The 15,162-nt window shown below is 38.8% G+C and overlaps 1 protein-coding gene across 1 annotated transcript in view; it reads right to left on the bottom strand.

Moving 5' to 3' along the window:
* TMEM64 (transmembrane protein 64) overlaps positions 1 to 15,162 on the bottom strand; it is a 42,215-nt gene that overhangs the window by 22,403 nt on the left and 4,650 nt on the right. The window contains exon 4 of the mRNA XM_010862200.1: positions 15,080 to 15,157. Coding sequence (XP_010860502.1) covers positions 15,080 to 15,157 — 78 coding nt within the window. The remainder of the gene's footprint in view (positions 1 to 15,079; positions 15,158 to 15,162) is intronic.

Here is a 15,162-nt window from a genome sequence, read left to right as displayed (position 1 = left end):
TCCTTGGAAGGAAGGTTATGACCAACCTAGATAGCATATTCAAAAGCAGAGGCATTACTTTGCCAACAAAGATTCATCTAGTCAAGGCTATGGTTTTTCCTGTGGTCATGTATGGATGTGAGAGTTGGACTGTGAAGAAGGCTGAGCACCGAAGAATTGATGCTTTTGAACTGTGCTGTTGGAGAAGACTCTTGAGAGTCCCTTGGACTGCAAGGATATCCAACCAGTCCATTCTGAAGGAGATCAACCCTGGGATTTCTTTGGAAGGAATGATGCTAAAGCTGAAACTCCAGTACTTTGGCCACCTCATGCGAAGAGTTGACTCATTGGAAAAGACTCTGATGCTGGGAGGGATTGGGGGCAAGAGGAGAAGGGGACGACAGAGGATGAGATGGCTGGATGGCATCACTGGCTCGATGGACGTGAGTCTGAGTGAACTCCGGGAGTTGGTGATGGACAGGGAGGCCTGGCGTGCTGCGATTCATGGGGTCGCAAAGAGTCGGACACGACTCAGCGACTGATCTGATCTGATCTGATCCGAAGCTATTCAATTTTGGAGTCATTTGTTACACAGCAAGAATAATAGAATATGCAACTCCATATTTTAGGATAGATCATTAGGAATGGAGTAACTAGATCAAACAGTAAAAACTGCTTTCCCAAAAAGTTCACACTGACTGACATTCTTATCAGTGAGTAACGTATGTGTGACCATTTCATCATACTCTGGCCAATTAAAAGTTTTAAATTTTAATCCTCCTTAGTTCCATGGGGTTGCAAAGAGTCAGACATGACTGAGCATGCACACATGCATTAGTTTGAGAGGGGTAAAAATGATTTCAATTATTGTTTAATCTGGCTTTCCTTGTAGCTCAGTCAGTAAAGCGTCTGCCTGCAGTGCAAGAGATCTGGGTTCGATCCCTGGGTAGGGAAGATCCCCTGGAGAAGGAAATGGAAACCCATTCTAGTATTCTTGCCCAGAAAATCTCATGGACAGAGGAGCCTGGTGGGCTGCAGTCCACGGGGTCACAAAGTTGGGGGCAACTGAGCGACTAACACTTCCTTACTGTAATTTTAATTTACGTTAGTTTTAAATATGCACTTTTCTATTTACATTTCTTTGATGGCTTTATTTGTTCACATTTATTCATTTTTACTGAAATGTTAAAGTGTTTTCTTATTTATTCATGACATTTATTCTTTGTATAAAAAGGCAACCTTTGCCCATGCTGTGTGCTAAGTTGCTTCTGTTGCGTTAGACTCTTTGCAAACCTATGGACCACAACCTGCCACGCTCCTCTGTCCACAGGATTCTCCAGGTAAGAACACTGGCGTGGGCTGCCATATTTTTCTCCAGGGGATCTTCCAGATCCACAGATGAAACCCACATCTCTTATGTCTCCTGCACAGGCAGGCAGGTTCTTTACCACTACTGTCACCAACTTTTGTCCATAATATGTAGCAAGTATTTTCCTCTGAACTGTCTCTTATTTTTTGTTTAGACATACAAACATTTCTAAGTTTATATAACCAAATATTATTGTTTCCTCTGATCTTCCATTGCTTTTAGCTTCAGAAAGTCTTTTCAGATCCCATTATTAAATTTCTCCCTATATTTCTTTTCTCAGTATATTTTCCTCTTTAATATTTACCACCAATTCCTTCTGCAATTTATTAGAATTAAAGGTTGATGATATATCCTTACTCCTCCCATTCCCCAGTAGCCAATTTTCCTAGTATCATGTATTGAATAATCAGTAACTTCTTCAGCAACTTGTGATGTTTATTATAAATAAAGTTACTGTATTTAAAGGAGCCTATTTGGGGTTCTAATACTGTCCACTGATAATCTTTTATATATATTTTAAATTAGAGGATAATTACAATATTGTGATGGTTCTGCCATACATCAACATGTCTACTGATATCTTAAATCTTGTGTTGAAACCAAATTATTGTAAAGACTATCAGTTTAATATCTCACAAGGAATTTCTAACTTTCAAATTCCTTTTCTTACTCTTCTTTTTAAAACTTCCATAACTATTCTTACCTATTCATTTTTGCGAATACTTTTTAGGATCACTCTGTCATTCAAAAAACTAGTAAATATTATACTAGGATTAAGATAAATTTATAAATTAATCTGGATAGAGATGCAACCTCCAGAATATTCAGTATTTTTATCAAGAAATGTTTTTATAATAACTTTAAATCTTCCATATTTATTACTAAAATTTGGTGGTTTTATTTATATATATCAAGCATTTCTTATTAGTTTATTTCTAAATATTTTATGTTACAGATATTGTGTGTGTGTACTCAGGCACTTTAGTCATGTCTGACTCTTTGTGACCCTATGCACTGCAGCCCCCCAGGCTCCTCTGACCATGGGATTCTCCAGGCAGGAAAGAACACTGGAGTGTGTTGCCATGCCCTCCTCCAGGGGATCTTCCTGACCCAGGGATCGAACCTGCATCTCTTATGTCTCCTGCATTGGCAGGTGGGTTCTTTATCACTAGCACCAACTGAGAAGCCCATAGTTGTTACTACAGCCATTAATTTTGAGAATAACTTCCATATCTTTATCTGGGTGTTGCTGTTATATAAGAAAGCTAGTGGCCACTTTATTAAATTTTATTTTTATTAATATTAAAATCTGGTGTTTTAATGAGTTATAGGTTATTCTACAACTGCAGTCTAACCTAAAATTATGTAAAGCTACATTCATCTCTACTCATAGGTGATTAGTAGCAGACACACCACTGCTGATTTAGAAAGAATTCTGCAGTGTGACTGGTTGTTAAGATTCTGCTAAACAATGACTGACTCAGTGACTGCAAGATGCTCTGGAAGGTATCTGCCAGAGATAGACACAATGACACAACTTTTACCTTGAAGAATTTGCACACTGACAAGTACACACAGGCAGAAGGGGAGCCTTGAGAAGAACTGCGTGGGAAGTATTACAGAGTAAACAGGGACTAAAATCTCTGTAGGAGTGGGGGCCAAAGGGCAACACTGTGGGATAAGAGGAATTTGAACTGAACGTCACAAGCTGAACATGGGCTTCACAGGGGAAGACGGTGGAATGGAGAAGGGAAGGGGTTCCAGGAAGGGAATGAATGGGGTCAGCATGGCACTCAGGGTGAGGGCAATGCAGGGTTATCAGTAGTCAGCAGTGTAGTCTGGAGTGTTTAAAGTGCAAGGCGCTCCTGCAGAACAAAGACAGGGCAAGTCTTTGAGAGGACACTTGGGGAATGAGTTTGTACTCAGCAGAAAAGCTCTGAGGAACGTAATCCAAGAATGACATGAACGGGGCTAAGTTTTAGGAAAGTTCCTCTGCCAGTTTGGGGCACTTGCAGTAATGGAAAAACTTTCTTTAGAATTAAACATGTCCAATGTATAAAGTAAGTAAATATGACAAAAATCAATGTCATAAAATTATATTATAGTAATATTATGTGTTATGCAAGTTATTTTCTAAGTAAGTATTTAAAATGTCAGAATGCAAAGCTTCAGTTCATAATCTTTAAATGTAATTAAAGTTTCCCTAAAGAAAATATATATTTGACATTTATGGATGACAGCAATAACATCTAAATGGCTATTTTAAGAACAGATATTATAAATCTGAAACAACTCTGCCACTTAACTCTTTTAATGAGACCTTTGTCCAAAGCATACATGAAAGTTTACCAAACCTTTCATTACCAAATCTCACCCTACAGAAAAAGGAAGTGTTATGATTTACATATAGTTCTTTTTTAAAAAGCTGCATAGCTAAATAAAGCAAAGAAACTAATTTCAGCCAATCACAGTAAAACTGTTTTGCTAGCACATCAAATAATTTAGCCAATATATCAAAATAATAATGTACACAGGCACACACAGTTTTCAAACTAAGTGTATTAAAGATAAACAAATTTTAAATTATCCTAATATCACATTTCCTATAAGCCAAGATCATACTCAGACATCTGCATCCAATCTTGGACAAACACAGTTAACGTAGAGCACTTGATCTCACAAAGAGATCCATCCAACCTTCTTTCCCTAGAAAGCCTTTACCCATGGACATTCTGTAAAATCATTTATTTATTATCTTTCGTCCACACTGGCTCTCTCTAGCTGTGGTGAGTGGGGGCAGTCCTTGCCGTGCGGTGGGGGCGTCTCTTGTTGGGGAGCGTGGGCTCTAGAGTGCGGGGGCTGCAGCAGCCGCTGCCCATGGGCTCCAAGCACAGGCTCAGCAGTGGTGGCAGATGGGCTTAGCTGCCCCACAGCATGTGGGATCTTCCAGGACCAAGGATCGAACCTGTGTGCCCTGCACTGGCAGGCAGACTCTTAACCACTGGTCCAGCAGGGAAGTCCTACCCACTGACTTTCAGAAAATATGTCTCCTTATCCTACTTTCCCAAAAGACATTAAATGTGAACCCAGAATAATCCTACCGGGAAGTCCTGCCTATTATACCCTGGGGACTTGACTCAGGACTGTTTTCCTACTCCAAAGACTCAGAAATCTCAATCTAGGATGTCAGTGTTATCCTGCTGGTTAGCTTCTATGATCAGAAATACTTCAGTGTGGCTTTCAGGGATGGTGAATGCTCCCTGATTGCCACCCTCCCATACTTTCAGAACTCCAGAAGCACCGTGAAAGCACACACATTCTTATGCCCAGAAGTACTGTGATTCACTTGGAGATGTAATTCACTTGCCTTGGTGGGTAAGGGTTACTGTAGAATATTACCACATACCAGACAGATCCTGAAAACAAAGTGCCCATCTGAAGGGAAGAAAAAAGAGGGGAAAAAACCCTTAATCTTAAAGAGTAAGAACTGATTCTTCACTGAACACACATTTTTGAAGCTGATAATAAAAGAACTCTTATTATTCTTATTATCACTTGAATGTACAGATGATCACTTGAATGCGCACTGAACCTCAGACACGGTACAAAGCACAGCTCCTCTGGCAACCCTGCCTACACAGTTCCTCTACCTTCTCCGTTTACAACTGTTTACACAATGGCTTTACAGGCCTTAACAAACTAAAAAACTTTATCATTTTTACACAGAATATCTTGACACAGATCGAATGAAGAATATAAAGGTGATCTGTGTATGGAAGACCTCAAATTTTATCCATAGTTTTGTGAAACGACATTAGTTTTGGCAAATCACACCTTCCTGTAGAGGTGTGTTTCCTAGTTTATATAAAAGCAATGTTGGTTATTGACAAAGTTATATTAGTATAAATTTCAATTAAAACATATATTTAGTAATATTATGCATAAAAAATCATGAATCCCCATAATAATTTTTAAGGAATGGTCAAAAGAAGTTAAAGTGACTGCAGTTTGATCTTTTCATCTACTTATTACTGATGAATTATATTTTATAATGTATATCCTCAAAATACTATCAGTATTTCAGAAACAGAAAGGAGGGAGAAAGAGTTAACAAATGGCAACCAGCTTTCACTTCTAGAAACATGAAATTTTAAAAACTGCTTTAAGGAAAAATACTATCATTCTCTTCCCTCCTCAAAATACTCCTTTTCATGTTTCCAATCTTAGCTGCCCTACCTAGACAGACAGCACTCTTCCCTCATCCCCACAACCAATCATCTACTCTTTCTTACAGATTCTACCTTCTACGTCCGTAAGAAATCTACCCGTCATCTGTTCCTATTCTTGTTCAGTCTCCTCCTCTCTGGTCTTGATATGTTAGATCTACCCACCACCACTCACAACCTAAGTTAAATTTTGCAGATATCTTTTAAAAAAGGGCAAATCCAATCCCGCTTAAACTTTTTCCTATTGCCATAAGAATGAAGTTCAGATTCATCAACATGCAAAGTACAAAATGACTGTGCGGTCATGAAAGTCATTCTGTACTATACTTAATGATCAAAATGTTCATTACATTCAGTAAAAAGTCTCAGAAATCATTTACAACATTCACTCACAATGTTATATAAAGAAAACACATGCACTAATAAGTGAAAAGACTAGAAAAATAAACACTAAAATGCTGAATGTTTTCCTCCTTATACTTACTATACTTTTCAAAGTTTTTACAATGAATACTTATTCATAGGCAGAAAAAAAAACACTTTTAAAATAATTTTTAATAAGACTCTCTGCCTCCAAAGACATTTTAATCTAGGAAGGGGTAATAAGATATACTCTATTTGTTACTATGATACAATAGGCTAGATATACAGGTTTGTGAATTCTAACCCTATAAACGACCATGAAAACCACAGAAGCTGGTGAGATGACTGAAGAGACACAAAGAGAACACAGTTTTAAGGAAGTAACAGCCAGCTATATTCAGTGATTCTGTGAGGTCTACGGATGAGGTGGCAAGGCATTTTTCAACTTGGTCCTTATATCTCAACCTTCAGACTTAATGACTCCAAGCTCCTTCAAAACAGGCTATGTCTCTGTCATCTATTCCATCTGAACTGTACCAATGGCAATGAATCAGGATACTTTAATAGTAAGAAGAATCAGTATGCTTTAACAGCAAGAAGAACTAATCATTAGTTAAGCTGGCACAGTGTGTATTGTGACTCATACACAGAATAAGACTTTAAGATGAAAAAACATTTTTATAAAACATACCATCACCAAACTGTTACATACAAAGTAATGTTAAATAGTTACTCAGAACATTTGTCTTTTTAAGAGTAAACTCTGAGACCCTGTCTAACCTAATTTTACAAATAATGATAATTGGAGGCCAGATCATTAAATGACTTCACCAAAGTCACACAGGACCTGAGACAGAACTAAATGTCCCCAAACAGTCCATGAGACTAAGATTTTACCATTTTTCTGGTCTCAGAGTCACTCGTCAAAAAAATATTTTTATTTAACTGCAGTAAATTTCAGTTCAATTGTGAACTAAATTATTAGAAGCAATTTATCTTTTTCTTGATTACTCAAGGCAAATTCTAGGGAAATACAATACAGTTTAGTTATATTTGCTTCAACTCTGTTTTTAATCTTATTTTACCATCATTATTTTAGCCAGTACACCAGTTTAACAGCTCCCTGCCCTCCCCCCAAACAAGCAAAAACACTCTCTGTTGCTGCTTCTACCCTACTCGGGGCTAATAAAAATAGCCAAAGTAACTAACAGTTTGGTAACATAAAATTCTTCAAAATGGTTCTACTGAGAAGTGAGCCAGGCTGATGGGTCAGGCCTTCTACTTTTATATTTACTCATTTCTTTTTTTTTTTCCTTTTATTTATTTTTTCATTTTACCCACAATACATACATACATACATACATATATATATATATATATATATATATTTATTTATTTATTTAAAGGCTTTTGTTAAATACAAAGGTAAAAAGATATATATGGGAGCTTATGGGACTCTTCTTACAGTTTCAGGGGCTTGGACTTGGTGGTTATTTTACTACAGTGACTGTTTATAGCTCTAATGCAAACTTCTGTAAAGTCCAAGGTAGGAAATATTTTCGGCTTTGCAGGCCATAGGGGTTTTGTCACAACTACTCGACCTTGATGTTTTAGCTTAAAAAGAGCTACAAACTATACATCCACGAATAAGCATGGCTGTATTCCAATAACATTATTTACAGATGCTGAAATCTGAATTTCATGTAATTCTCACACACACACAAAACATTATTCTTTTGATATTTTTTCCAGTTATCTCCCTAGGATGATGCCTGATTCAACTGTGGAGAACCTGGCCCAGTGCGTGACACATGGGAGGTCCCAGGGCTAGTGCTCTGGAATTAGAACCAGGAGATCTCTGAGAAACCAGAAAGCTCTCTGCTGATCTTCTCAGATTAACAACAGAGCCTCAGGTAAGTTCATGGCTCTACCATTTTCCAACTGCTAGGTAAATGGTACCTACCAGCTGCTAGGTACATGGGTCCTAGGCTATTTATTTCACCACTCTGCCTCAACTGCCTTAGTTCAATATGAGAATTAGGGTTCATATGAACATTAAGTAAGTAATGTGTACATGTTAGAACAACAGTGCCTGGCAACTACTAAGTACAACACAAAAAAATGGTTAACTTAAAAAGAAAAAAAAATTCTCTCAGTTTCAATGTCCTTATCTTGGAATGCAGAGGATGGAGAGAAGGAAATAGTAAGTAATGAGCAAGCTATACATTTTATCACAGCTATGCAGCAGGTAATGGCAAACACATTTCACAATAGAAAGCATGGCTTGAAGAGTAGCTCAAGATGTCAGAGTAAAGGTCAGAACTAAGTCTGACTTCAAGTATGTGATATTTTGTCCTCTATGTAACTGCCTGTAAGTCACTGGTAACTCCTCAAAGTTATGATTAAGCGATAGTATATATGTAAAATATATGTAAATTTTCTCTACATCCTGTAAAGTGTTATACAACATATGATCAAGAGGATCTTCCATGCTATGTTTTATGCTTTTATTTGAGGTTTCAACCATGAAAACATTTCCCATGTGGAATTAAGTTTTTCTATGATCAAAGTGAAAAAAGAGAATAATTTTTAGGCTCTCCTGTGGAACAACAGTAACAACAACATCAAACCCTTTTAAAAGTTGCAAGCACCAATATGCATACTGTTACCCATTAGAACCACTTATTATGTAATATATTTGGATTAACAGGGGCTTCCCTCCAAGCTCAGGCGGTGAAGAATCTGCCTGCAATACAGGAGACTCAGGTTCAATTCTTGAGTCAGGAAGATCTACTGGAGAAGGAAACGGCTACTTACTCAAGTATTCTTGCCTTAAGAATCCCATGGTCGGAGGAGCCTGGCAGGCTACAGTCAATTGGGTCACAAGAGTCGGACATGACTTAGCAACTAAACCGCCACCAAACCACCATATTTGGATTAAAGTTGATATTTCACAGGTGGTAGCTTTAAACTGTTGAAGTCCAGATATCTCCAAGGGAGTATCTTACAAGAGACTTTACAATGATGCATTAATGCTTTCTAAATAGTTATTTTTATGAATGCTTACAGTTTTCAACTTTATCAACAAAAAGGAAATCCTGAAGTTTTGAGGCTACAGACAAAATCTGCTATGTTTAAGTCAGAAATAATCATGTTTACCTCTTAGAATGTTGAGGATGAAATACATTAACATATTAAGGGGTACTTAGTAATTGTGGAATGATAAGACAGAGAGGCTTGGAGAAGGCACCCCACTCCAGTGTTCTTGCCTGAAGAATCCCAGGGATGGCGGGGCCTGGTAGGCTGCCGTCTATGGGGCCACACAGAGTCGGACATGACTGAAGCGACTTAGCAAGCAGCAGCAGCAGCAAGAGAGAGGCTAGAAGAAAGCTGAGGGTTGGGAAAATGTCCTGAGGGGAAAAGAAAACCCACTTGACGGTTTCCCTACATGGAGTACCAAGATTAGATTTGCATTCTACAAAGATCATTCTGGAGGGAGAAAAAACTGGAAATCCTTGCTGGAGACTAGATAGGAGGCTGAGGCTGAAATGCTGCCAGGGTTGTGGCAGTGGACTGGACTCAAGGATCTGGGAGGCAGGATCCAGAAGTCAAGGGCCAGAGTCAAAGACTACTGCCAAACACTCAACTTCTCGCTCCTTCCCGGCACACACACTGCCTCTGTGAAGTCAGCTGTGGCCATGCCACTTGTTCAGGCTAGTAAAGAGTGAGATTACTTCTAGGTGAAAGCATTAAAAATCAGTACAGAATTCACTATGTCACATACACCAAGTGAAAGACGGTGTCTCCGTCAACCTGGATCCCCAAATAAAAATAACATAAAGCAGAGACTCCCGACTCCTTCCCCAAAGCTGAACCTGGATCTGCGCCAAGTAAGGAAACAAACCTTTGCTTTTTTTTTTAATACTTAAGGAACATATATTTATGAGAAATCATGAGGAAAAATATGGCATCATATGCAATATAGAGTCTACTTAATTAAAACATTTTTTAAAGGATATATCATAAATGCTAGGAGCATATATAGCCCTCCAAATCATAAAAGTGGAATTCAAAATATAAATTAAATTTATCTCCCTTCACTATAAATAATAATATAAGCTGCACTTTTTACAAATCTTTTGCTTTTCAACCCAGTGAGGTTTGGGGGTTGTTGTTGTAGCGCCATTTAGCCTATCCTGAGTGAAGCAGTAAGAAACAGTCATTCTAGATATGTGCCCAGATAAGAACAGTACTTAGAAACACTCACAGACAACACATCTAGAAATCTGTCTTAATGTACAATAATACCTACAGATTCAAGATTACATCAAAAACGTTGGTAGATGGGGGCCTTTATTTCCCACAGGAAATAAAGTAAAAGGAGTACATTTATAAAAATAAAGTAAAAGTAAAATAAAAGGAGTACATTTTAAAAAGTAGAAATGATTCTAAAATGTACTTCAGAAATTATATTTCTTATGATCTAACAATTCATACTATAAAGTGTTATGTATTTAATTTCCATTTCAAAAGTGAAGTGTCAATTTGTTCATCCCTTTTTAGCGCACATGGGAGCAGGAAAGAAAGTTAAGAACAGACAGCAAGCAAGGGAGAGCCTTTTTCCTTCTTCTATATATTCATCTTTTACAATCGGCTCCTGCCTCTAAAATATAAAAACTACCTCCACCATAATAATAATTGCTATTAATTTTTGAGAAATGAGCATGTGCCAGGCAAATACTCAATGCCTTCCCTGCATTAGCTTATTTGAGCCTCATAACTCAGCATAGATTGTCAAGGACTGTCTATTTCCAAACCCTGTGCCTCTCATGACCACTACCTTTCCTCATGAGCATTGATTAAAGGTCAGTCAATCATGGACACTGAAGATGAGTTTTAACTGGAATGGAGAGGAGGAAGGACAATTTTAAAAGACAGGTAGGGAAGAAGAAAAAGAAATATGCCTGGAAAGGGGGCAGCTTTGGGTAGCCATAGGGGTATAAGGACAGAAAGGATAGAATCAGAAAGAGGTTCTAGAAGGCAGAAGCAAAAGCCAAGCTAAAATAAAAATCAGCATTAACTAAGCTTTTTTTTCACTCACATACCCTGGGTGAATTCAGTAAACAGTTTCAGTTGCAGAAGCTATTATGTAGATAGTTAAAAACAAGAAATGAACAAGATATAATAGACTATATCCAATAGGTCCACAAGCCACCTTGCTTAAGGCCAAGAGTGAGAGTTTGACACAGTACCATGAACTTTTTCAGATAATCTGGGGTTTATAACTCAGCTCCACCACTTGGTCCTTAGAGACCCTTCATGGTTTACACTCTTGTCAAGGCAAAGGGGCCTATGTAACTCAGTGAAGCTGTGAGCCTGCTGTGCAGGGCCACCCAAGATGGATGGGTCACAGTGAACAGTTCTGACAAAACGTGGCCCACTGAAGGAGGAAACAGCAAACCACTCCCGTATTTTTACCACGAGAACCCCATAAACAGTATGAAAAGGCAGAAAGACAGGATAATGGAAGATGAGCGCCCCAGGTCAGAAAGAGAAGAAAGAAAGTGAAGTCACTCAGTTGTGTCCAACTCTTTGCGACCCCATCGACTATAGCCTACCAGCCCCCTCTGTTCATGGGATTTTCCAGGCAAGAGTACTGGAGTGGGTTGCCATTTAAGGAGTCCAATAAGCTACCGGGAAGAAAGGAGGGCAATTACTCATAACTCCAGAAAGAATAAAGCGTGGAAACGATGCTCAGCTGTGGATGTGTCTGGTGGTGAAAGTAAAGTCCAATGCTATAAAGAACAGCATTACATAGGAACCTGGATTGTGGTGCTGGAGAAGACTCTTGAGAGTCCTCTGGACTGCAAGAAGATCAAACCAGTCAGTCCTAAAGGAAATCAACCTTGAACATCCATTGGAAGGACTGATGCTGAAGGTGAAACTTCCATACTTTGGCCACCTGATGTGAAAAGCCAACTCATTGGAAAAGACCTTGATGCTGGGAAAGATTGAAGGCTAAAGGAGAAGGGGATGGCAGAACATGATATGGTTAGATAGCATCAATGACTCAACGGACAGGAATATGAGCAAACTCCAGGAAATAGTGAAGGACAGAGGAGCCTGGCATGCTGCAGTATGTAGGGTCACAAAGAGTCGGATATGACTTAGCTACTGAACCATCACCACCATCACCACTTGGTAGCTGGGTGATCTTGAACAAGCTCCCGGATGCCTCCATGTCTTCCTCAGTTAAACTATGCCAATAATACCTATTTCAAGAGGCCAGTTTTCTTTTTTCCTTCTTTTCTCTTGACCCCACAAGGCCAAACTGAGATCTGCCTCTTGTCAAGTTCGTTTTCAATTAATTACCTTAAATTACTTCCAAGTACAAAGTATAAATTACATGTTTAATATATTTGATTATTTTTTAAAACTTATATAGTTTTAATTAACAAATTATAATGAGCCCACATTATATACCCAGGACAAAATATAAAATGAAGAAATGGAGTCATGGGTTAAGACTCTATCTGCAAACAATTATTTAGTACCTAGGTGATCCTGGATAATAACAACAGTAATGACGACATGAAATTAAAAGACGCTTACTCCTTGAAAGGAAAGTTATGACCAACCTAGACAGCATATTAAAAACCAGAGACATTACTTAGTCGACCACTACTTGGTCTGTCTAGTCAAGGCTACGGTTTTTCCTGTGGTCATGTATGGATGTGAGAGTTGGACTATAAAGAAAGCTGAGCAAGCGCCAAAGAATTGATGCTTTTGAACTGTGGTGTTGGAGAAGATTCTTGAGAGTCCCTTGGACTGCAAGGAGATCCAACCAGTCCATCCTAAAGGAGATCAGTCCTGGGTGTTCATTGGAAGGACCGATGCTGAAGCTGAAACTTCAATACTTTGGCCACCTGATGCGAAGAGCTGACTCATTTGAAAAGACCCTGATGCTGGGAAAGATTGAGGGCAGGAGGAGAAGGGGATGACACAGGATGAGATGGCTGGATGGCATCACCGACTCGATGGACATGAGTAAACTCTGGGAGTTGGTGATGGACAGGGAGGCCTGGTGTGCTGCGGTTCATGGGGTTGCAAAGAGTTGGATGTGACTGAACTGAACTGAACTGAATGACGACAAAAGCCAGAATGTTTGTTATTCCAGGCTTAGTAGCATTTATTTAAGCAATTGTCTCAATAATCCTATAAAGAAGGTAACATTACCTTCCCATTTTGCATATAAGAAAGTGAACCATAAAGAGGATAAGCAACTTGACCGAGGGGCAACAGATTCAGATTCTATGGCGAATTCTATGGAGACAGCAGAATTTCAGATCATCAGCCCTGTGTTCCGGACTATTAGATAATAATCTATAATATACGTATAATCACTCTCCATAGAACTAGTTTAAAGATTAGAAATAATATGTGGAAGCAGTCCGGGACAGTAGGCACACAGTTGGTAGACAAGAAAATGCACAAGGAAATAAGCTATACTGGAGAGGATGCAAACTAACAGAATGAAACTATTCAGGCTCCTTAGTTCCAACCCTCTTTCAAAGTTTAAGGATACTTGATCGATTATTAGCCAAGGCTGGGTCAAAATTCAAGCTTATAGGAAGCTGCGAAAAGGTAAAAATTTAAGGAAGAGAACTTACTAAACCACCTGTAAACATCAAACTTTCCGTGTACAGAAAACTCCTTATCTATTTCCATGTCGCCTCAAGCCTCACTCTAGTCATTGCTGCAGTTGGTTAGAATCAACATGAGATTTGCAAAAGGCATTTAAAAAGAAAAGGGTAGGTTGGTTAGAAATATTCTTAACATAAAACAAAATGAGAAAGTTTCTAGAGATAACTATTTTTGAAACAAATTTGTCAGGTTCACTAATGATTCCTGTGGATTTGAGTGCTAAAACTCTTTCTTCACACAGAGTTTTTTTTTAGGTCTAGTTGGGTTGAGTTTCTGGGCATCTATATGAAAATTCTTTGAACTTCAGAATCACTGAATTTGAAGAACACAGTAACTAGTTTAACCCCTTCACCTTAAAAAAGAGGAAAGCAAGGGCACATAGCCAGTGGTAAAGAACCTGCCTGCCAATGCAGGAGACATGAGAGACACAGGTTCGATCCCTGGGTCAGGAAGATACCCTGGAGAAGGGAATGGCAACTCATTCTAGCATTTTTGCATGGAGAATCCCATGGACAGAGGAACCTGGTGGGCTACAGTCCATGGACACAACTGAAGTGACTTAGCATACAGCATGCGCTGAAGACACTAAGTTTGTAAACACTGGATCCTTTTTTTCCCCAATGGGATGGTCCTCAGTAGCAGAGTTCCATTCTTCAATCATTTACTAGCAGTGTTTCCATTACTCAATCATTTACAACGCGATGTACATTAGTTAAAAACACCTTAACTGAATAAGCAAAGGATATGAATACAAGACAAAAAAAAAAGTGTACAAGGTGTATAAAAAGACATATATTCTCAATTGGGAAAAAGGTTACCTGTCCAATTTTGCTTTATCCACTACCAAGTGATTTTAAAATGAATTCCTCCAAAGAAAGGTAAAAAGGAGGCTTCCCCCCTTATTACACTGTATTAAAAAAGCAAATTACTCGATGAAAAAAAATCCTATTAAAAATTTTAGGAAACTCCAAAATAGAGTCTACTTTCTCCTCTATTTACCCAAACTCTTCCGTTAGCCCCACATTGTTAAAAACCTGAGCTAAAATACTGGATGCATTTTGGCAAGTTAGAGGGAAAGCCAGCCTTTATTTATTCCCTGACTGGTGCGACAGCTGCTACAGAGTAAGATGACAAATGTTTAAAATAGCTATTTCTACTCCTCTCCTCTCATAGTTGAGAGAGCTCATTTCTAACCAAATTCATATGTCAAAAAAGGAGTAGTTCTTTCTCTACCAAATCTCCTATTGAGGGGGCCCGACACAGATTGGCTTTATCTGTTTGAAATGTCTCAGGGTACGTCAGAAAGTAATTTCCACTTCTGTTAATGTCACTCCTCTGCCGGCATTCCACAGGACGGAGCACCCTCCCAGAGCCGCCCCAAGATCGCTCAAAACAAACAAAAAGACTTGGGAGAACAGCCCAGTGGCACGCCACTTACCGAGAACACTGCGTTCTGCAGCCCGAAAGGTATGGGGGTGAGCCTGGCCAGCGCCACCACTTTGAGGCCGCTGCCCCCCTCCA

Source organism: Bison bison, unplaced genomic scaffold, assembly GCF_000754665.1.
Source record: "Bison bison bison isolate TAMUID 2011002044 unplaced genomic scaffold, Bison_UMD1.0 scf7180017858048, whole genome shotgun sequence".
NCBI classification, from domain to species: Eukaryota; Metazoa; Chordata; class Mammalia; order Artiodactyla; family Bovidae; genus Bison; species Bison bison.
The sequence above is the reverse complement of the archived record's forward strand: the minus strand, read 5'-3'. Positions and strand labels throughout refer to the sequence as shown.